Source organism: Engystomops pustulosus, chromosome 4 (assembly GCF_040894005.1).
Source record: "Engystomops pustulosus chromosome 4, aEngPut4.maternal, whole genome shotgun sequence".
NCBI lineage: Eukaryota > Metazoa > Chordata > Amphibia > Anura > Leptodactylidae > Engystomops > Engystomops pustulosus.
This window is the reverse complement of record NC_092414.1, coordinates 216,157,662-216,181,746: the sequence shown is the minus strand read 5'-3', so window position 1 is coordinate 216,181,746 and position 24,085 is coordinate 216,157,662. Positions and strand designations below refer to the sequence as shown.

At 48.6% G+C, this 24,085-nt stretch overlaps 1 protein-coding gene across 3 annotated transcripts in view; it reads left to right on the top strand.

Moving 5' to 3' along the window:
* CHD3 (chromodomain helicase DNA binding protein 3) overlaps positions 1–24,085 on the top strand; it is a 64,917-nt gene that overhangs the window by 5,407 nt on the left and 35,425 nt on the right. For 2 of the 3 annotated variants that reach the window (XM_072149924.1, XM_072149922.1), the window contains exons 2-23: positions 5,573–5,718; positions 7,740–7,904; positions 8,013–8,134; positions 8,363–8,601; positions 8,736–8,860; positions 11,132–11,285; positions 11,365–11,549; positions 12,630–12,860; positions 12,971–13,174; positions 15,448–15,653; positions 15,741–15,872; positions 15,994–16,093; positions 16,178–16,369; positions 16,468–16,668; positions 16,787–16,924; positions 17,016–17,137; positions 17,513–17,686; positions 19,886–20,027; positions 20,141–20,272; positions 20,391–20,508; positions 20,673–20,797; positions 20,996–21,227. In XM_072149924.1, the coding sequence (XP_072006025.1) occupies positions 5,573–5,718; positions 7,740–7,904; positions 8,013–8,134; positions 8,363–8,601; positions 8,736–8,860; positions 11,132–11,285; positions 11,365–11,549; positions 12,630–12,860; positions 12,971–13,174; positions 15,448–15,653; positions 15,741–15,872; positions 15,994–16,093; positions 16,178–16,369; positions 16,468–16,668; positions 16,787–16,924; positions 17,016–17,137; positions 17,513–17,686; positions 19,886–20,027; positions 20,141–20,272; positions 20,391–20,508; positions 20,673–20,797; positions 20,996–21,227 (3,585 nt within the window). The remainder of the gene's footprint in view (positions 1–5,572; positions 5,719–7,739; positions 7,905–8,012; positions 8,135–8,362; positions 8,602–8,735; positions 8,861–11,131; positions 11,286–11,364; positions 11,550–12,629; positions 12,861–12,970; positions 13,175–15,447; positions 15,654–15,740; positions 15,873–15,993; positions 16,094–16,177; positions 16,370–16,467; positions 16,669–16,786; positions 16,925–17,015; positions 17,138–17,512; positions 17,687–19,885; positions 20,028–20,140; positions 20,273–20,390; positions 20,509–20,672; positions 20,798–20,995; positions 21,228–24,085) is intronic. The other variant, XM_072149923.1, reaches the window with a different exon arrangement.

Below are 24,085 nucleotides of genomic sequence, written 5' to 3'. Positions count from 1 at the left end.
GATGGGGTCCCACGTACATCCGTCGGACCCCTCGCCACTCCGTCTGACTAATGGAGCAGACGGCCGCGCATGACCGTTCAGCTCCGTTAATCTCTATAGAGCGACGAGGGTTACAACGTCGGTACGTGGAGCACTGAGACCCCCACTAATCAATCCATGGAATAGGGCCTTACTTTAGTTTGTGGACAAACCCCTTTAACATCGGCTGTAAGATCAGTACACCGACATGCTCAGTATTTGCTTAGGGTGTGTTCACACATTCAGTTTTTCAGTCAAAAGCAGGTGTGGATCTTAATGGGTGAGAACAGATCATTGTGAGAATCTGCTCCTCCTCTTTTTGTCTTTTTTTTTTTTTTTTACTTGTGATTTGGAAACTGCATTTGAAAAACTGAACATGGGAACGCACGCTCAGACCGTCCCTCCGACATCCACAGGCTTGGCCAACGGTGTGGTCACCTTGACGTAACCTTACAGAAAATTTGGACATCTTTGTACTTTAGTTAAATAAAAAAAAAAAAAAAAATTCTAATCCATCCAATCTCTGTAAAGCCGGTCATATGATTTTTTTGGCGGGGCTACAACACTCTGAGAAAGAGATGATGCCTCAGAAACCAACCATGTAATCAACTTCCAAGCATAACGTATCTGTAGAACATATGACGAAGCCTCGTGTAGCCAATTATCAGACTCCCCTTCAGTACCCTACGCTACTAAACCAAAATTGCGAATAGGTGCCCAGTATTGTGTCACGACACCCATGGTGCTTCAATGCTTGAGGGCGGTAACTTCAGTAGGGATAACAATCACACCTCCCACATTTTTCTTTGGGAGTTATGTTCCTGAGTCGTTCTGTCCAGTATCGCTTTGGTCCCCAACCTTTTTGTATTTGTAGGACCAGCTCCACCCAAATTCTTATTCCAGGGATTGGAACCATGGTCCCTGGAAAAAGCAGCTTCCCTATAGGTCTCCTGCCCAGCCACCATACTAAGTCCCCCTGTGCAGCACTCATAGGAATGTCCCCTGCCCTGCCCCCAATAGTAATGTCCCCTGCCCTGCCCCCAATAGTAATGTCCCCTGACCGGTCGCCAATAGTAATGTCCGCTGCCCAGCCCCCAATAGTAAGGTCCACTGCCCAGCCCCCAACAGTAATGTCCCCTGACCAACCTCCAATAGTAATGTCCCCTGCCCAGCCCCCAATAGTAATGTCCCCTGACCGGTCGCCAACAGTAATGTCCCCTGCCCAGCCCCCAAAAGTAATGTCCGCTGCCAAGCCCCCAATAGTAATGTCCGCTGCCCAGCCCCCAATAGTAATGTCCGCTGCCCAGCCCCCAATAGTATTGTCCCCTGCCCAGCCTGCAATAGCAATGTCCCCTGCCCAGCCTCCAATAGCAATATCCCCTGCCCAGCCTCCAATAGAAATGTCCTCTGCCCAGCCCCCAATAGTAATGTCCCCTGCCCAGCCCTCAATAGCAATGTCCCCTGCCCAGCCTCCAATAGAAATATCCCCTGCCCAGCCTCCAATAGAAATATCCCCTGCACAGCCCCCAATAGCAATGTCCCCTGCCCAGCCTCCAATAGTAATGTCCCCTGCCCAGCCTCCAATAGAAATGTCCCCTGCCCAGCCCCCAATAGTAATGTCCCCTGCCCAGCCCTCAATAGCAATGTCCCCTGCCCAGCCCTCAATAGCAATGTCCCCTGCCCAGCCTCCAATAGAAATATCCCCTGCCCAGCCTCCAATAGAAATATCCCCTGCCCAGCCTCCAATAGAAATATCCCCTGCCCAGCCTCCAATAGCAATGTCCCCTGCCCAGCCTCCAATAGTAATGTCCCCTGCCCAGCCTCCAATAGTAATGTCCCCTGCCCTGCCCCCAATAGTAATGTCCCCTGCCCAGCCCTCAATAGCAATGTCCCCTGCCCAGCCCTCAATAGCAATGTCCCCTGCCCAGCCTTCAATAGTAATGTCCCCTGCCCAGCCCCCAATAGTAATGTCCCCTGCCCAGCCTCCAATAGTAATGTCTCCTGCCCAGCCTCCAATAGTAATGTCCCCTGCCCAGCCTCCAATAGTAATGTCCCCTGCCCAGCCCCCAATAGTAATGTCCCCTGCCCAGCCCCCAATAGTAATGTCTCCTGCCCAGCCTCCAATAGTAATGTCCCCTGCCCAGCCTTCAATAGTAATGTCCCCTGCCCAGCCCCCAATAGTAATGTCCCCTGCCCAGTCCCCAATAGTAATAATGTCCCCTGCCCAGTCCCCAATAGTAATAATGTCCCCTGCCCAGTCCCCAATAGTAATAATGTCCCCTGCCCAGTCCCCAATAGTAATAATGTCCCCTGCCCAGCCCCCAATAGTAATGTCCGCTGCCCAGCCCCCAATAGTAATGTCCCCTGCCCAGCCCCCAATAGTAATGTCCCCTGCCCAGCCCCCAATAGTAATGTCCCCTGCCCAGCCCCTAATAGTAATGTCCGCTGCCCAGCCTCCAATAGTAATGTCCCCTGCCCAGCCTCCAATAGTAATGTCCCCTGCCCAGCCTCCAATAGTAATGTCCCCTGCCCTGCCCCCAATAGTAATGTCCCCTGCCCAGCCTCCAATAGTAATGTCCCCTGCCCTGCCCCCAATAGTAATGTCCCCTGCCCAGCCTTTTCTTATTAAGTTCTTTTGGCTACGGCCCGTGACCTGGTGTGCCACAGCTCGGTGGTTGGGGACCACTGCAGTACGGGTTTGTTCCCTATAGGACACCCATTCCTGAAGTGAGGTAGATTCCAGTTATTAACATTTTTACCTCCGTCCACAACATCCGATGACCTGTACATGCCAGTAATATTCACGATGATTGTACTGGACGTTATGGGTGGATGGGTTACGTGTCATCCGCTTGTGTATTTCTCGGTAAGACACTTGGTCTGTGCTGATTGGCAGCCATTATCAAGAAGAAAATCACTCAGACTTTCCTTATACATTAAGAAGCCTGCCCGGAAAATTAAAAAGCAATTATCATACCGACAGATGGAGGACAGCAGCCGCAGCGCTCCGTGGAGAGTTTTTTTTTTTGAGTTTTTTCTTTCTTTCTTTGAGTTTTTTTTTCTTGTAGATGATGTTTTTCAGCATTTTTGAGCTTGTTGACAATTTAATTGATATTCACGGAGAAAGATTCAAGGAAGAAAGAGGGAACTAAACAGGTCACCAATAGGACTAGGTCTGTGGGTCGTAACGTTTCTTTCAGTTGTGTTGGTGAAAGATTATGTACTCCAAGGTCACCAATCGCTTGATGAGAAGGGTACTGTGTCTGAAATTTTAGGGTACTGCTGTTCACACCCAGTGATGGCTCAGTCCCTCCAAAATCTGTGGAGCCAAGTCTCAATGAAGAGAATATGGCACATAGCGAGGGCCATGACCCTACTTACTGAGAGAAAGACCACAGTTGACCTGTTCTTGAGGGCCATCGTTATCGAAGTATCAGAGATCCTCCTCGAAGGAAATCTACCATCAAAATCAGGCACATTTAGACTCGTAGATCCAGGCACTGGGACTTTTAAGTATTCCAAAATTAAAAATCGGGGTTTGAACCCTGAAAAGCTGTATCCATCATCAGAGGGAGCTCATGGTTGGATGCACCATGTCGATGTAACGACTCGGTGACCGATGACATATGTGGTCAGCTCTGCCCGTAGGAATGTAACTTGTGCGACTTGCCAGACAATGGGCTTAAAGGAAAACCATGGCGATAAACCAGGGTCACTTGCTCGTAGATCCAGGCACCGTGACCGTGGTAAGCTTCATATATTTGTTATCCATGGCCTCATTATGCTAATGAGCCCGACAGACTGTGATCTGGTTTGCCCCCCTTCATTAGCATAATTCGAAAGTTGATTTTAGAAGAATGGAGACCATGGATAACAAATATAAGAGGACAGTCCACAGTGAGTACCATATTTTTCGGATGATAAGGCGCATTATCAATAAAGGCCTGCTAAGATGTCTAGGCGCACCGGATTATAAGGTGCAGGCAGTTTCTTGGTGGCTGCTTGGGTTAGAAGGGGTTCCATGTGTGCGGCAGATGAAGAAGCCCCGTGGTTGGCACTATGGTGCCTGTTGTTCGCGCCCCGCGTGGTCTTCAGTTCCCGTTGGAGATTTGCTGTGAAGGGGCCGTCTCCAGTAGCGGGGACCCATGTAAGTAGAGTCCGCTGCCCTGCTCCGACTTGCCTCCTCCAGTCACTGGCGAGTCTCTCTCTTGTACTGCCGGCCATGCAGGGTCGCGGCCGCGTTCTCTCCATGCTACTTCCCTGCTCCGATGCACGGAGGGCACAATGTTGTTATCGCGGTGCCAGGGCACCGGTGTGGGGTTTTGTGCACGGCTACAGTGTGTGCAGGATGTTGGCAGGATATTGCTGGTGTGGCCCGTAGCACTTATTCAACACGACCGTTTCATATATAAGGCGCACTTTTAATTGCTAAGAAAATCATAGTATTTTTTAATGCGCCTTACCGCCCGAAAAATACTGTATGTGTTTCTGATGTTCGGGTTTAGCCGCGCGACCCGGACTTACTGTAGACCGAACAGCTTATCCGGCAAATTGTCTTGGCTATGGTTGACTAGGGGGCTAGTTGTTAGGGGCGTCAATTTGCCCGATCGGCCATGGCCATACGGCCGAACATAGCCGAACTGGCAGTTCCCAACGGGAACGTCAGGTCCACTCATTTCTACTTGATACTTGATTTTGATGGGTGCAGTACTTCTTAACCAAGCACACTTACATGCTGTACCTACCTCCCGCAACAGGATCCGTTCTTCTTTTTTGTTCCAATAGCTTATTATTTATTTTTTTAAAAACTTTACAATTATAAAAATGATCCTCCGGTGCTCCGGCCTATGTTACAGGAGCCCCTTTCCGGCTCCATTGTCTCAAAGTTATTCACTCCTCCATTTAGCGTTTCTACCGACCACCTTCCCAGAAAGCTGGTGTGAATAATTATCAGCCAGAAGAGGTTCCTGTGACGTAGACAGGAACCCTTGAGGCTCATTTGCATAATTTTAAAAGACAGTTTCCTCAGAAACGAATCTATTAGATGCAAAAAGTGGAACGGATCATGTTTCTGGAGGCACGCGCCGGCATGTGCTGCATCTGTGTGGTAGATTTCCTTTGCCTCCATCGTCTGGCAGGTCGCACAAGTTACATTCCTATGGGCATAACAGCTGCTCGGACCCATATGTCGTTACATTGACGACGTACATCCAACCGCGTACGCCCTATGCAGATAGAAACATCTTTTCAAGGTTCAAACCACAATTCCCAATTTTGGAATACTGACTCGAGATCTCCTCAACTTCTAAAATTAATTTTATCTCGGTCCTCCTCATTTCTTATTGAATCGGCTACGGCAAATGTTGTCATCGAGGTGTGTGTATAAGTAGATTTGCTGGTCAGGACTGTAGGGTGTTAGGTTGACAATTTCTTTTTTTGGGGGGGGGGGGGGGATAATAGGTTGCAAATCACCTTCTCAGAAACGAGAATACGTTTTTTAGAATCAGTACCACGTGGTCAATGTAAATTATCCTCCAATCTCTCACTACACCAGAAGATGAAGAGCTGTCTCCAGTTCCTTCTCCAGTCCCTTCCCCTGAGATCATCATCAAGAAGAAGAGGGGACCCAAGAAGAAAGACAGAGACAAAGAGAGAGCACCCAAAGAGAGAGTCGTAAAAGAGCGGAAACGCAAAAAGGCGGTGAGTGATTTGAGTCTTGTTTCCAAGTTTCATTCATGGGGTTGGGGATAAGGGTCAGGGAGTAAGAGTTCTCCTTATGAAGACTTTGCCATTTAAGGCCGCCTTGTAGACAAGTGCAGAATTATAGCCATTGATGCTCCACTAGGGGATTTTGGGACGTATGAAAATAAAAACACTGCCTCTTTTTGCTACCTCGTAAAACAGCCCCCTTAAAGGACTTATATCATCAGAATTTCTGATGGTAAACTGCCTAAACTTAACCAAAATTAGGAATAGAGCAAAATTTGCTAGACCCAAAAGGTGCAAAGTGGTATATAGGAAGGGAATTTTATTTCATATTTCCATTATACTCATTGTTGCACCGCACAACAACCCAAAAAAATACCTTAATTCCTACCACATTAGGATGTGCCCAAAAAAGAACTTCTAAAAATTTGTTCTGGATGTAGGCCGCAGCACCTCTTGGCTATGAAGACTAATTATATATGCATAGCCCCATTTTTTGAAGTTGGGTCGTCTGTCTCTGGATCAGGGGATGGGACCAGGCTCAATCTCAGAGAGTGGGTGCATGCATATATAATTAGTCTCCGGAGCCAAGAGGTGCTCTGGTGATGTAGGCCAAAGTGCCTCCCTTCCATCAGCATATTTTGATAAGTTCTTTTTAGGCACAACCTGCAGTTCCTGAAGTTCGGAAGACCTGTTCCTCATACTAGAAGATGCACCGGCCAAGTAAGTTTGGGCAGTCTGTCATCAGAAATTCTGATGGTAGATGTCCTTCAACATCAAGCATGACTTAATCAGTGACTGACAAAGTGGACAATCTCACGTAGAATCACCTTAAACCCCCCCCCCCCATATATTTTTGTAAGTTTGTAAAGGACTGGTTTCTCAAAAAAAAAAATTTTTTTGGGGGGGGGGGGTGGGGGGTTGGCTTGGTAGGCGGTGTTGTTAAAGTTACAAAAAGGGTAAAAAAAAAAAGGCTTTTTGTTATTAATCCCCTAGTGTTTTCTTTATTGGGATCAGACCCAACAGCTCTGCTTAAGCCTTGAAGACCTCGCGATCACGTATAGATCACTGGGGGTCCAACACTGGAGACCCAACAAACCCCAGGATGGTGGACCAAAAGTTAGCCAGACTCACACCATACCAGAGGAGCTTCTGGGTTGCAAAAGTCCTTCCAGATTGCCCAAAATCTGATATGGATCAGGTCAGGGGGACTTGCGGTTGGTTACCTGTTCTGCAAATTTCGGAGATCATAGCTTTCACTGATGTCCTATCCCGTGGATGCATACATACAGAACAAATATTTAGGGTATATTCACATCATGCGGGAGGAGAGGGAAAGCTGGAGATTTGGAAGGCCAGACTTTCTGCCTATGTAGATGCTCCAGTCCGTGGGGGTCGTTTCCTCGCCTCAGAGTCTTGGAGCCACGTAAACTAATAAAGCTATTTCTGGTTGCAACCTCTGACGTACCATCAGCTACTAAAAAAAGCTCCTCAAACGCTGTTTAATATCAATAAAATGTGTAAGGAGATATGTTAGTCCCAGCACGTGCAACCCTGTAGAGGAGAAAAGTATCATGCGTGCTAATACGCATAATACTTTTTTTTCGAAAGGACATTTGTCAAAGGCATTATTGTGACCCACGGTGGAGCCCTACTTATTGTTAGAAGATAGAAACTATGGAGGCTGATTACGAGAATGGAGTTATGTTTCACCAGTAGGTTAGTGGAGCACCCCGCTGCTCCATTTATTCTCGGTATGACTGCTGGAGATAGCTGAGCACTGAACTAGGCTGACTATAAGTCCATGAAGTGGCATTGTGCCTGCTTCACTTGCTTCTCCATTCTTGTTCTTGAGACCCCAATAAACACCAAGTTACTTCTTTCCCTGTGCATTAGGTATAATAAAGTCACGATGTACCTACTTCTTGGGTAGTGAGAGGCCGAATCCATATGAAATTTTATAAAACCGATGCCATATAATTGTCCTCAACATATTAATCGTCCCCATGTTTTAGGAAAGTGATGACGACCTTAACTGGGATGAGGGGATCGGAGATCACGCCTCCCAGGATAGCGACGCCGAAGCCGGGGGCAAGAAGAGAAAAAAGAAACACAAAGAGAAGAAAGAGAAGAAAACCAAGAAGAGGAAGAAAGATGAGGTGGTGGTGGAAGAGCGCAAGGTAGGTCGGTTATCGGCACCACCCTACTGTCACAGTAGGACCAGCGGGGGTGCTGGGTGGTATCTGTGCTGCACCCTGATATGTGTCCCGGTTGTCCTCTTGGCACAGGTGGAGCAGAAGTCCTCGGCGGTGCTGCTGGCCAGCTGGGGCTTGGAGGACGTCGATCATGTTTTCACCAATGACGACTATCACACACTGACAAACTACAAAGCCTTCAGCCAGTTCATGAGGTAGGTCCGGTCAACTGTCTTGGGTGACTTGGGCGGCGGGAGGATCCTATCCTATAAGACTCTAGCTTTCCGCCATCTTGTCCTGCATCTTGCTTCCGTCTGTCGCTTTTCCGCAGGAGCTTAAAATTTTCGCTTGCATCATGTGATGGGTGTCTATCCCCGTGCATTGTGTTCCCCTATAACTGAAGGGATATAGACCCATTGCTCTTTGTCACTGTGTACCCCTAGGCCTCTCATTGCCAAGAAGAACCCCAAAATTCCCATGTCCAAGATGATGACCATTCTGGGTGCCAAGTGGCGGGAATTCAGTGCCAACAACCCATTCAAGTCATCACCGGCGGCAGTGGCAGCGGCGGCGGCAGCAGCTGCGGCGGCAGTAGCCGAACAAGTGACTGTTACCCTCCCCGCTACCGCCAGCGTTCCCCAAGCAATGCCAATCCGCCGAGCCAAGACCAAGGAGGGCAAGGGTGAGCCTTGAGGAGCAGCTGTTCCCTGGCATAAGCACGACAAGCACCATCGATGCATAATTAATCTCTACCTGTCACCTCATCCCCATCTTTCCTCCGTCTACAACATCCGCTCACTTTTACTTCCTTCTCAGGTCCCGGTCACAAGAAGCCAACCAAAAGCACCCGTATGTCCGAGCCCAAGAGAAAGCCGGGCAAAAAGAAGATGACCCTGCTGAAGATCAAGTTGGGTGGAGTCAAGCGCAAAGCTGGAAGTTCGGTGAGTGGAGAAACCAGAAGGGTTAAAAAAAAAATAAAATTAGGCTAATTGTGGTGGTCGTTGTGGAGTCTCATCTATTCTGTATGGTAGTGACAACCATAGAGTAATGAAATAATCCTAAATACTGTTATTTAGACTCCAAACTGACACCTTAAAATAAATTCAGACCCAAGCCATAAAGTGAATTGGACCCCAGACCAAACCTTAACATTAAATCAGACCCCAGACCAGAACCCTAAAAATAGTTCAGAACCCAGACCGGACTCTGAAATGTATTCAAACTGGAGATTGGAAATTTATAAAACCCAGCAGGACCCCTAAAATTAATTTAGATCCTACAATGAAGCTCCAAAATCAGGTCAAACCCGGGGGCCTTTCATAACACCCATTACTAGCCGATATAGAGTTTCTGAAGATTAGCCCCTTTCCACACCAGGACATATGTGTACATCTCAGGCTGAGCACTCTTCATACACACTGGGTATTTGCTGCATAATGCAGGGAACACTCATCGAGATTCTGCTCATCGAGATCTTGGGTCGGATCATCACCCCGTGACGTCATCTAGGGTAGACAGCTGGAATCTGTGAGACTCCCAAGTCATTCAGCAAGATCTATAACAGTGTGGCGCTGCAGTAAATGTTAGGGTCGATCAGGTCCCCTAGTGTTCAAGTACCCTAGTGGGTCTAAAAATACAGTGAAATAATTCTAAAAAATTATAATTATAAAAATGTAATAAAAACCTAAAATATCAACCCCCTTTTCTTAGAATTTATATAAAAATAAAAAAATTAAACGATACACGATACACGATTAGGTATCATCGCGCCCCAATATGCCCGATCTATCATAGTATAGAAAGGATTGTTCTCGCCGTTTGAACCCTGTAATGGAAAATAGCACCAAAATGTCCGAATTGCCACTTTTTGCCATTTTGCAACACATAAACCCTCGCATATTTGTTGCTGCTGCGTCCGTTACAACCTTTAGACTAAAATAGGATCATTATTGGACCCGCGCTGTGAACGCTGTAAACAAAAAAAATATATTTTTTTAAAACATTCAGAAAAAAGATCATTTTTTTATTACGGTAATACTTAAAAAAAAAAAAGCTCTACAAAGTGATAAAAAATGTTACGCCCGCTAAAAAGAACAGCTCTTCTCGCAAAAAATAAACCCTTAACCAATTTGTCAGCCGAAAAAAAATTACGCCTATGAAAAGACGGAGACGTTAAAACGAAAGATTTTTGCCAAATTATTTTTTATTCAGTAAAATTGGGGGGGGGGGGGGTGAGACCAAAGCCTTAAGATTAATTCAGACCCCAGACAAAAGCATAACTGTAAAAGTTACTGACAAAAAATAGCTGGACAGCTGGAGAGAAACTTTGACAACAATTCCAACAATACCTGTATCATGCTGCTGGCTTCTTCCTAGCCTGAGATATATCTGGTATAGTTAACATTAGTTCTTGTTAAATCAGATTCCGCTATTTCTAATGTGGGCGGGCACATCAGCTCAGGGCACTGAAGCCAGAACAGGACAGCATGTTTGTAATTGGCCGATATAAAGCATGTGATGAGTCACATGCTTGTCACATCACTACAGGTCCTACAGCCCCTCTCAACAAGCCTCTTGTCGTCTCTAGCGGTTCTATACGGTTTCCTGTGGTTACCAGAAAGCTTGGCAAATGGAGATTAGCCTGGGGGGCAAGGTAAAACCACTACTAGATGCTAAACAGCTGCGGATAGCTAATTAAAGTGAATTAGAGAATTGCTTAATTTTGCTTAGTGCAGAGTTAGGCAAAAGTTCTTACACTTTACAGTTGTAGTTTAAAGCTGTAAAACCAATACAGACCCCCGGCTGAGACACTTAATGAATGCTTTTACCCCATATTAAAATTATTAAAGTGAGTTCATATCCCAGAACCGAACCCTAAAATGAATAAAACCCCAGACCCTTAAGCCCGGGCCACCGATGCCCTTTAATTTTGTTTTTCCTTTCTGCTCCCCTTCTTTGAAAATCCCAAACTTTTTTATATTTCTAAGCGTTTTAAGGGCTTGTTTTCTGCATAGCAAAAAGCAGGAAAAAACCTGCTTTTTTTTGCCTTTTTCTTGTGGACTCTTGTGGTCTTTACAGGTATTGGTACAGGTTGGTTCTGTAGCACTTCATGTGTAAGGTGCGTCTTGGTTTGTTGAAGGATTCACTGGTTGGTTCTTCATCTTCAGCCTGGTTGTTAGCGCTTCAGTAAAGCTGTGACTGTTGTCCCATAGAGCGAGGACATGGAGCACCCCGAAGTGTCTGACATGGAGAACTCCTTGGAGAGCATCCACAGCTCCTCCGTCCCCTCAGACAGTTCCGGAAAAGTAAAGCGGAAGAGAGGGAGACCGGCCGGAAAGAAGAAGAAGAAAGGTAAAGTGTGGAGAGGTGAGAGAGCTCGGAGGATAGCTGCGGCTCATTGGTAGAGCAGCTTGGAAACTTCTCACTTTGTCTTTTTCTGATTTAGTTGTGGTGGAGGAGGGGATCTCTGCGGGGGAGGGTTACGAAACAGACCACCAGGACTACTGTGAGGTCTGCCAGCAAGGTGGCGAGATCATCCTGTGTGACACCTGTCCCCGGGCGTATCACCTGGTGTGCCTAGAACCAGAATTGGAGCGAGCCCCTCAGGGCAAGTGGAGTTGCCCCCATTGTGTAAGTAATTGGCTGAGGAATGTGTCCTTCTGAAAGGGGAACCTCTTAACACATTTTTCACAGTGACAGGTTCCCATAGAGCCCCATTGACTAAATACCACCCGTCTTTTATCTAAACATTACTTCCCTCACATCCCCATAAAATCAACTTTGTTATCTTACCTGCTTTCCGGTCAGATCTGGCATAAGACATAGGGGGGGGGGGGAAGTGTCTTGCTCGGCCGATTGCCCCATGTCTCCTTGCACTTCATGTCATGTGGCCAAGGTGATGTCATCTAAGGTCCTTTATCAACTAACAGTTGCAAAATCTTCCCCCATGTATGTATCTGATCACATTAAATCACAGCAGTCTCCATGGGGGATGGGGAAAAGTAGAAGTTCATGGAGGCATGCTGTGATTTCATGTGATCAGATACATACATGGGGTAGATTTTGCAACTGTTGGTGGATAAAGGAACTGAATGGGGAGGAGCCGCTGGACTCAGCTGAGAAGGACAGGCTCCCTCGGACTCCTGCTAGATCTGGCTGTGTGCCAGGTAAGATAAAAAAGTTGATTGGATGGGAAGCAACGTTTAGCTAAAAAGAGGGTTGCATTTAGTTATGGGAACCTGTCACTAGATGTATTTGTGAAGGTTCCCTTTAAATATTCTCATACGTGTTGGACATCAGCAGTCGTTTGGTGTTGAGGCCAACACTCGGGCTTGCACCAATAAGATTTCCAGTGTTGCTTGAGCGGAGCCTGTGCAACCAGAAACAGTTGACATTGCAACATTCTCATTTGCATGTCTTCAGTGAGCGCCCCCTTGTGGGGGGTATTGTGCTGTGTGATTCAGAACTTTGCATTAGAAAATTTTGATGGAGCACAAACTTTATCCCAAACGAAATTATTAAATTTGTTGAAAGTCGTAACATTTTGTTGCGTGTTTCAGCAGTCCCAATGGTCGATAGCTGAACGGCTAGCATCACCATCATCTAAGCACCTACCCGAGAAGAAGAGGCATCTGTTCTTATGATATGTTGTGCCTTCACAGCATGTAAATGTCTAACATTCGTACATATTATGTCTCTACCTGGCGTCAGGAGAAAGAGGGAGTCCAATGGGAAGCAAAGGAGCTGGAGGAAGAAGAGCTGGAGGAGCGTCGTCGTGACCGGCGGGAGGAGGAGGACGACCACATGGAGTTCTGTCGGGTGTGTAAGGATGGAGGAGAGCTGCTGTGCTGCGACGCATGCGTATCCTCCTACCACATTCACTGCCTCAACCCCCCGCTGCCCGACATCCCACATGGAGAATGGCTGTGCCCACGATGCACGGTGAGAACTTAGTGCCTACTAATGTCATTGGGATGTCCTACATGACACCACGACCACCATACTGTATTAATTTGCATTGGACTAATATGTTTTTTTCAATCGTTCCCTAGTGCCCAAGGCTAAAAGGTCGGGTCCAGAAGATCTTGCATTGGCGGTGGGGGGTTCCTCCTGAAGCGGTCTCGCTTCCTCATTTACCCAATGTTGCTCCAGATCAGGAGCCTCCGCGGGGCCTGCAAGGGAGGTCGGAGAGAGAGTTCTTTGTCAAGTGGGCGGGAATGTCATACTGGCATTGTAGCTGGATAACTGAGCTTCAGGTCAGTGGGATCACGTGAGGTGTTTGAGGTGCACCCCCCTCTTCCTCCATCATATACAGAGAGAAGCTGCAGCTGTATCCCTCTCCACACATACAGAGAGAAGCTGCAGCTTCATCCCCCTTCTCCTCCATCACATACAGAGAGAAGCTGCAGCTGCATCCCCCTCCTTCATCACATACAGAGAGAAGCTGCAGCTTCACCCCCCTCCTTCATCACATACAGAGAGAAGCTGCAGCTGCATCCCCCTCCTTCATCACATACAGAGAGAAGCTGCAGCTGTATCCCCCTATTCCATCACATACAGAGAGAAGCTGCAGCTGTATCCCCCTATTCCATCACATACAGAGAGAAGCTGCAGCTGCATCCCCCTCCTCCATCACATACAGAGAGAAGCTGCAGCTTTATCCCCCTCCTCCATCACATACAGAGAGAAGCTGCAGCTGTATCCCCCTATTCCATCACATACAGAGAGAAGCTGCAGCTGTATCCCCCTCCTCCATCACATACAGTGAGAAGCTGCAGCTGCATCCCCCTCCTCCATCACATACAGAGAGAATCTGCAGCTGTATCCCCCTCCTCCATCACATACAGAGAGAAGCTGCAGCTGTACCCCCCTCCTCCTCCATCATATACAGAGAGAAGCTGCAGCTGTATCCCCCTCCTTCATCACACACAGAGAGAAGCTGCAGCTGCATCCCCCTCCTCCATCACATACAGAGAGAAGCTGCAGCTGTATCCCCCTCCTTCATCACACACAGAGAGAAGCTGCAGCTGTATCCCCCTCCTTCATCACATACAGAGAGAAGCTGCAGCTGTATCCCCCTCCTTCATCACACACAGAGAGAAGCTGCAGCTGCATCCCCCTCCTCCATCACATACAGAGAGAATCTGCAGCTGTGCCCCTCTCCACACATACAGAGAGACGCTGCAGCTGCACCCCCCTCCTCCATCACATACAGAGAGAAGCTGCAGCTGTACCCCCCTCCTCCTCCATCATATACAGAGAGAAGCTGCAGCTGCATCCCCCTCCTTCATCACACACAGAGAGAAGCTGCAGCTGCATCCCCCTCCTTCATCACACACAGAGAGAAGCTGCAGCTGCATCCCCCTCCTTCATCACACACAGAGAGAAGCTGCAGCTGTATCCCCCTATTCCATCACATACAGAGAGAAGCTGCAGCTGTATCCCCCTATTCCATCACATACAGAGAGAAGCTGCAGCTGCATCCCCCTCCTCCATTACATACAGAGAGAAGCTGCAGCTGCATCCCCCTCCTCCATCACATACAGAGAGAAGCTGCAACTGTATCCCCCTCCTCCATCATATACAGAGAGAAGCTGCAGCTGCATCCCCCTCCTCACACACAGAGAAGCTGCAACTGCATCCCCCTCCTTCATCACACACAGAGAGAAGCTGCAGCTGCATCCCCCTCCTCCATCACATACAGAGAGAAGCTGCAGCTGTATCCCCCTCCTTCATCACATACAGAGAGAAGCTGCAGCTGCATCCCACTCCTTCATCACGTACATAGAGAAGCTGCAGCTGTATCCCCCTATTCCATCACATACAGAGAGAAGCTGCAGCTGTATCCCCCTCCTCCTTCACATACATAGAGAAGCTGCAGCTGCATCCCCCTCCTTCATCACATACAGAGAGAAGCTGCAGCTGCATCCCCCTCCTTCATCACATACAGAGAGAAGCTGCAGCTGCATCCCCCTCCTTCATCACATACAGAGAGAAGCTGCAGCTGCATCCCCCTCCTCCATCACATACAGAGAGAAGCTGCAGCTGCATCCCCCTCCTCCATCACATACATAGAGAAGCTGCAGCTGTATCCCCCTCCTTCATCACACACAGAGAGAAGCTGCAGCTGTATCCCCCTCCTCCATCACATACATAGAGAAGCTGCAGCTGTATCCCCCTCCTCCATCACATACAGAGAGAAGCTGCAGCTGCATCCCCCTCCTCCATCACATACAGAGAGAAGCTGCAGCTGCATCCCCCTCCTTCATCACATACAGAGAGAAGCTGCAGCTGTATCCCCCTCCTCCATCACATACAGAGAGAAGCTGCAGCTGCATCCCCCTCCTCCATCACATACAGAGAGAAGCTGCAGCTGCATCCCCCTCCTTCATCACATACAGAGAGAAGCTGCAGCTGTATCCCCCTCCTCCAGCTGTATCCCTCCATTGTATCCTACGTAGATTTCTTAGTTTTGTGTCTTTACTCCGTGCTGGTGTTTCTCACTGCCCGTTCACCTCTCTCCTCTCAGCTGGAGATATTCCACACTGTCATGTACCGCAACTTTCAGAGGAAAAACGATATGGACGAGCCGCCGCCTTTTGATTACGGCTCTGGAGAAGATGAGGGAAAGAGCGAGAAGAACAAGGATGCGGAATACTCCGACATGGAGGAAAGGTTTTACAGATACGGGATCAAACCTGAGTGGATGTCTCTACATAGGGTCATCAACCACAGGTGTGCGGGGGGCGTGAAGGGTTACATTGATGGGGGGAGGGGGTTGCACCTCTGAACTGAGTAAAATAATTTGATTATCTGTTGTAGTGTGGATAGGAAGGGAACATACCGCTACCTGGTCAAGTGGAGAGACCTTTCCTATGATCAGTCCACGTGGGAAGAGGACTTCATGAAGCTCCCAGACTACGACTACCACAAGCAGATGTATTGGAGACACAGGTAACGTTCAGCCCAAGGCGTTCAGCCTAAAGACACACTCCTCTCTAAATGCTAAATTTGGACTCGTACTGTTGAATAAATAAATTACGATCTGTCTTGATGTCCTCTTCTCCTCCCAAAGAGAGCTGATCATGGGCGAGAGTAACTCCTGTCCTCCAAAATTCAAGAGGAACCACAAAGAATTGTATAGGGAAGACGTCCCGAGATCCCCCACCAATGACGTGAGTATATGAACGGCAGAAGACTGGATGTCCAGGCCGACCATCTTACCATCATGTATGATTCCTCTCCTCTTGTCCACACAGCCCACGGTGAAGTATGATAATCAGCCGCCATTCGTCTCGTCCACCGGGGGCACTCTTCATATGTACCAGCTGGAGGGGTTGAACTGGTTGCGCTTCTCCTGGGCACAAGGCACCGATACCATCTTGGCCGACGAGATGGGTCTGGGGAAAACCATACAGACCATAGTGTTTTTGTATTCTCTCTATAAGGAGGTAAGATGTCCTCCTCCCGGAGGCCATATCAGCCTCTACTACAGGTGAGGGAATTCTGCTTCTCCTACAGAAGATACAGATGTATCTTCTCTCTCCAGGGACATACGAGGGGCCCGTTCCTTGTTAGCGCCCCGCTCTCTACAATCATTAACTGGGAGCGTGAGTTCCAGATGTGGGCGCCAGACTTCTACGTGGTGACGTACACAGGAGACAAGGACAGCCGCGCCGTCATCCGAGAGAACGAGTTCTCCTACCAGGACAACGTGATGAAGGGAGGGAAGAAGGCCTTCAAGATGAAGGTGAGGACGGCGTTCATGAAGAGGATGACGATGGTGTATGGTCTAGGGTTAGTAACCCTTGATTTTCTCTCCTCCTTTCCTTGGTTTTATTACTCATCTCTTGGCAAAACCCTTCAAGGCTCAAGCTCAAGTGAAGTTTCACGTTCTCCTCACCTCCTACGAGCTGATCACTATCGACCAGGCAGCTCTCGGATCCATACGTTGGGCCTGCCTGGTGGTGGACGAGGCTCATCGTCTCAAGAACAACCAGTCTAAGGTGTGTATGATTGGAGTCTTTACGATGGGTGAGCTATGACTCGGCACAGACCTGAGTTTGGATACATTACTTTGCTATTATGTATCCACAGTTTTTCCGGGTGCTAAATGGATATCAGATCGATTACAAGCTGCTCCTCACCGGAACCCCCCTACAGAACAACCTGGAGGAGCTGTTCCATCTTCTCAACTTCCTCACCCCAGAACGGTTCAAGTACGTTCAGACTGAAGACACACGGCTCCCTCTTAAAGGGGTCGATGGATATTCTTGCATATAGTAATTATAAAATATGCATTGACAGATGTTGTCCTACCTCTGGGACCCGTCTCAAAAACAGGGGTCCACTCCCTTCTTAGTCTATGGGAGCAATGAAAAATCGCCTATTTTCTGGCTGAGCGTGTGCAGCTGACTCTCCATTTGGCCCGGCTGCGGGAAGAGGATCTGCAGACCCCTGTTTTTGGTATAGGTCCAGGTGGATACGTCATAAATCCTATACATGAGAGTACCCCTTTAATGCTAAACATCGCAGTCCTATATCTACATATGCAAATACTTGCGAATACCCCGTGTTCTGCCTCTCTCTTGTAGTAATCTGGAAGGATTCTTAGAAGAGTTTGCCGATATTTCCAAAGAAGATCAAATCAAGAAGCTGCACGACCTGCTGGGCCCTCACATGCTGCGGCGTCTTAAGGCCGATGTGTTTAAGAATATGCCGGCCAAGACGGAGCTGATTGTCCGCGTGGAGCTCAGTCAGATGCAGAAGTAAGTGAGACGGTAGATGGGTCAGTAATAGACCACATTGACCATACTACGTCCTAGATACATCCTAATATGTCCTAGATACATACTACATCCTACGTACATACAGTATACTACATCCTATGTACATACCTCATACTACATCCTACATACACACATCATACTACATCCTACATACACACTTCATACATACCTCGTACTACATCCTACATACACACTTCCTACTTCATACATACCTCATACTACATCCTACATACACACATCATACTACATCCTACATACACACTTCATACATACCTCGTACTACATCCTACATACACACTTCCTACTTCATACATACCTCATACTACATCCTACATACACACTTCCTACTTCATACATACCTCATACTACATCCTACATACACACATCATACTACATCCTACATACACACTTCATACTACATCCTACATACACACATCATACTACATCCTACATACACACATCATACTACATCCTACATACACACATCATACTACATCCTACATACACACTTCCTACTTCATACATACCTCATACCACATCCTACATACACACTTCATACTACATCCTACATACACACTTCATACTACATCCTACATACACACTTCATACTACATCCTACATACACACTTCATACTACATCCTACATACACACATCATACTACATCCTACATACACACATCATACTACATCCTACATACACACTTCATACTACATCCTACATACACACTTCATACTACATCCTACATACACACTTCATACTACATCCTACATACACACATCATACTACATCCTACATACACACTTCATACTACATCCTACATACACACTTCATTCTACATCCTACATACACACTTCATACTACATCCTACATACACACTTCATACTACATCCTACATACACACATCATACTACATCCTACATACACACATCATACTACATCCTACATACACACATCATACTACATCCTACATACACACTTCCTACTTCATACATACCTCATACCACATCCTACATACACACTTCATACTACATCCTACATACACACTTCATACTACATCCTACATACACACTTCATACTACATCCTACATACACACTTCATACTACATCCTACATACACACATCATACTACATCCTACATACACACATCATACTACATCCTACATAAACACTTCATACTACATCCTACATACACACTTCATACTACATCCTACATACACACTTCATACTACATCCTACATACACACATCATACTACATCCTACATACACACTTCATACTACATCCTACATATACACATCATACTACATCCTACATACACACTTCATACTACATCCTACATACACACTTCATTCTACATCCTACATACACACTTCATACTACATCCTACATACACACATCATACTACATCCTACATACACACTTCATACTACATCCTACATACACACTTCATACTACATCCTACATACACACATCATACTACATCCTACATACACACATCATACTACATCCTACATACACACTTCATACTACATCCTATATACACACTTCATACTACATCCTACATACACACTTCATACATACCTTATCCCACATCCTAATATGTCCTAGATACATATCTCATACTACTTCCTACATACATACATCATACTACATCCTACATAGACACTTCATCCTACATACACACATCATAGTGCTTCCTACAAACATATATCATACTACGTACACACATCCTAATGCGTCTTACATACATATATCATACTATGTCCTACATAAATGCATCATATTACATCCTACACACATACATCATACTACATGCTACATACATAAATCATACCACATACATCCTAATGCGTCTTACATACATATATCATACTATGTCCTACATAAATGCATCATATTACATCCTACACACATACATCATACTACATGCTACATACATAAATCATACCACATACATCCTAATACGTCCTACATACAAAAATCATACTACATCCCACATACATACATCATACTACGTCCCACATCATACATACATCAAACTAGATCCTCCATCATACCTCTATCATATGTATGTCCCACATTATATATACATCATACTAGATCCTCCATCATACCTCTATCATATGTACGGGATATGAGCCGCCTCCTATAGGGAATGACTTGCACTCTGCTCCACAGGAAATATTACAAGTTCATCCTGACCCGTAACTTCGAGGCTCTCAACTCGCGAGGAGGAGGGAACCAAGTGTCTCTACTGAACATAATGATGGACCTGAAGAAGTGCTGCAACCACCCGTACCTCTTCCCTGTGGCTGCCATGGTGAGTGATAATGTCTAGTGGCTACACTGAGGTACTGCAGCCACATGTCACTATTATGTCCTCGCAGTTTCAGGTCATGTTATATACTGTGATATTTTGTGTTTTCTATCCAGGAGTCTCCCAAACTTCCGACTGGTGCCTATGAGGGCGGCTCACTCATCAAGTCCTCGGGGAAACTTCTGCTTTTACAGAAGATGCTCCGGAAGCTGCACGAGCAGGGACATCGCGTCCTCATCTTCTCCCAGGTCCTAGTCCTTCCCTTTAAGTCTCTTCCTCTCCCAGAACTGATGCTGAGGAGTCCCACCACATGCAGGACTCTCTCACTGGGGTCTGGGTTATCATCCGCCTTTCCTTTTTTTGCAGATGACCAAGATGCTGGACCTACTAGAAGATTTCCTGGACTTCGAGGGGTATAAGTATGAGAGGATCGATGGCGGGATCACCGGCGCATTGAGACAGGAAGCCATCGACAGATTTAATGGTGAGGATCTATGGATCTATAGACCTGACTGAATGGCCTGCCACCTATACCAGGACTACTGATGACCCAGTCACAGAAGGGTCCACATTCCTGTATAGGGGGTTAGAGGGCAAAACCCAAGAAGAGCCCCCCTTTATAATCTTCTCCCATCCTTTATTTTTCAGCTCCCGGTGCTCAGCAGTTCTGCTTCTTACTATCGACCCGCGCCGGAGGTTTAGGCATCAACCTGGCGACTGCAGACACTGTCATAATCTACGACTCCGACTGGAACCCCCACAACGACATCCAGGTGCTGACACAACCCGGGCAGACTCCCTATTATGATACAGGAACGATACATGAAGCATCTTAGTCTTCAAAAGCTCCAAATCCCCTGTATCAAACTCCACCACTAGATGGAGCACCAGAGCTTGCTGCATACATCATCACCATAGATGCCCAGGGGCACCTATCAGCCCTATAATGACTCTATACTCCTCTCCTCCAGGCGTTCAGCAGGGCTCACCGCATCGGCCAGGCCAACAAAGTGATGATCTACAGATTTGTGACGCGGGCGTCCGTCGAGGAACGTATAACACAGGTGGCCAAGAGGAAGATGATGTTGACTCATCTAGTGGTCAGACCGGGGCTGGGGTCCAAGGCCGGATCCATGTCCAAGCAGGAGCTCGATGACATCCTCAAGTTCGGGACTGAAGAGCTTTTCAAGGATGAGATAGAAGGTAAGAGGAGTCGCACCTCTGTGTAACAGGTGATGAATCTGGCTGTGGTTACAGATATAAATCTGCATAGAAAATTTCAGAATTCTGTTTATAGAGAGGGATATAACTCCCAGTGACTCCTCCTCCCCCCTGAATGCCAATCACCAGCTGCTCCCGATGTACGGGGTGTCTCCCCAGTGATGTCACAGTCCTTATATGGACAGTGACATCGCTGGCGTCCTCCCTCCTGCTGAGCAGAGTCTGGGGGAAGTTGCATCCACTCCATAAAGGCTACTATTGCCTCCGCTCAGCACAAAACACAATACACGGGCAATTCGGGACCACGGCCTGAACACAGATGTGAACTGGCCCTGAGGGCATTGATGCATTCTGACTGCATCGGAAAACGCAATGCGGAGGGACGATGCCGGAACGCATATTCCAGAACTCTGGAATGAGCACCATGGAGGTCATTTATCTTCAGTCTAGAAACGTTTGTCGTAACTCGGGCGAGCACACGGCCGGAAGGAGGAGGTTTGAGGGGTAAGGGCCCACACCCCTCACCTCTTCATAGAAAGCTGAGCGGATGGTTCAAAGTTTGGTGAGACGCCGTGTGCTCACCATGACCAGGCGACAAAACAAACTGGCTCTAGTTTTTTTGCGTTTCGCTTTTTTTGTTGCATTTTTGACGCATTCCAAAGTCTTGAATCGCGATCACATGCTGAGGTAACACCCTGAGGGCGCGTTCACACGTTGCGTTTTGACCTGCGTTTTCATTGTGTTTGAAACGTATATACAACAGCTGAGGAGAGGTGATTTGCCTGATTACATCACTGTAAATGTTTCCGTTTACAAAACGCACCGTAAACGCAATGTTAACGCATGCGTTAACATAGCGTTTACAAACGTAAACGGTAATGTAATTAGGCAAATTACCTCACATCAGCTGTTTCAAACGCAATGAAAACGCAACCAAAACGCAACGTGTGAACGCGCCCTGAGGCCGGCGCCACACGTGGCGCTTTGTCTGCGCTTGCAAACGCAGACAAAGTCGCGCCCACCGGGGCGGTCCTCGGCCCGATCGCATCAGCGTTTCTATGGAAACGCCTGCGATCGGGAACGAGCCGTCGGTGTTTCGCGTTAAATTAACGCAAAACACCGGCGGCTCGTTTCCATAGCAAAAGCTGATGCGATCGGCCCGAGGCCCGCCCCGGTGGGTGCGACTTTGTCTGCGTTTGCAAGCGCAGACAAAGCGCCATGTGTGGCGCCGGCCTGAGGGTGATGCCACACGTTGCGTTTTTGGCCCGTTTTTAAGCACGTGTTTTCAGTCCATTTAAAAACGCATGCTTTTTTTTTACTGTTCACCATGCGTTTGGCTGCTTTGAACCAGTTTATCTAACGCATGTATTTTTTAACGGACTGCTTAAAAACAGACCAAAAACGGGTCCAAAACGCCACGTGTGGCATCACCCTGAGGGCGTGATCCAGGCTGAAGCCAGTGGAATGGGTCAAAAACGCAACGCATCGTGTGAATGCGCTCTCGGGTTTGTCCCAGTTGTAATGAATGGAAATGAGGAGGAGGTGAACTCACAACCTGCCAGACAATGAGGAAAGGACATTACAGGTGGGCTACACCCCCTCCCCCCAGCACACCTCCCCCTCCCCCCAGCACACCATCCCCTCCCCCCAGCACACCTCCCCCTCCCCCCAGCACACCATCCCCTCCCCCCAGCACACCTCCCCCTCCCCCCAGCACACCATCCCCTCCCCCCAGCACACCATCCCCTCCCCCCAGCACACCATCCCCTCCCCCCAGCACACCTCCCCCTCCCGCCCAGCACTCCTCCCCCTCACCCAGCACACCATCCCCTCCCCTCCCCCCCAGCACTCCTCCCCCTCACCCAGCACACCATCCCCTCCCCCCAGCACACCTCCCCCTCCCGCCCAGCACTCCTCCCCCTCCCGCCCAGCACTCCTCCCCCTCCCGCCCAGCACTCCTCCCCCTCCCCCAGCACACCTCCCCCTCCCCCCAGCACACCATCCCCTCCCCCCAGCACACCATCCCCTCCCCCCAGCACACCTCCCCCTCCCGCCCAGCACACCTCCCCCTCCCGCCCAGCACACCTCCCCCTCCCGCCCAGCACTCCTCCCCCTCCCGCCCAGCACTCCTCCCCCTCCCCCAGCACACCTCCCCCTCCCCCCAGCACACCATCCCCTCCCCCCAGCACACCATCCCCTCCCCCCAGCACACCTCCCCCTCCCGTCCAGCACTCCTCCCCCTCCCGCCCAGCACTCCTCCCCCTCCCGCCCAGCATTCCTCCCCCTCACCCAGCACACCATCCCCTCCCCCCAGCACACCATCCCCTCCCCCCAGCACACCATCCCCTCCCCCCAGCACACCTCCCCCCAGCACACCATCCCCTCCCCCCAGCACACCTCCCCCTCCCGCCCAGCACTCCTCCCCCTCCCGCCCAGCATTCCTCCCCCTCACCCAGCACACCATCCCCTCCCCCCAGCACACCATCCCCTCCCCCCAGCACACCTCCCCCTCCCGTCCAGCACTCCTCCCCCTCCCGCCCAGCACTCCTCCCCCTCCCGCCCAGCATTCCTCCCCCTCACCCAGCACACCATCCCCTCCCCCCAGCACACCATCCCCTCCCCCCAGCACACCATCCCCTCCCCCCAGCACACCTCCCCCCAGCACACCATCCCCTCCCCCCAGCACACCATCCCCTCCCCCCAGCACTCCTCCCCCTCCCGCCCAGCACTCCTCCCCCTCCCGCCCAGCATTCCTCCCCCTCACCCAGCACACCATCCCCTCCCCCCAGCACACCTCCCCCTCCCGCCCAGCACTCCTCCCCCTCCCCCCAGCACACCTC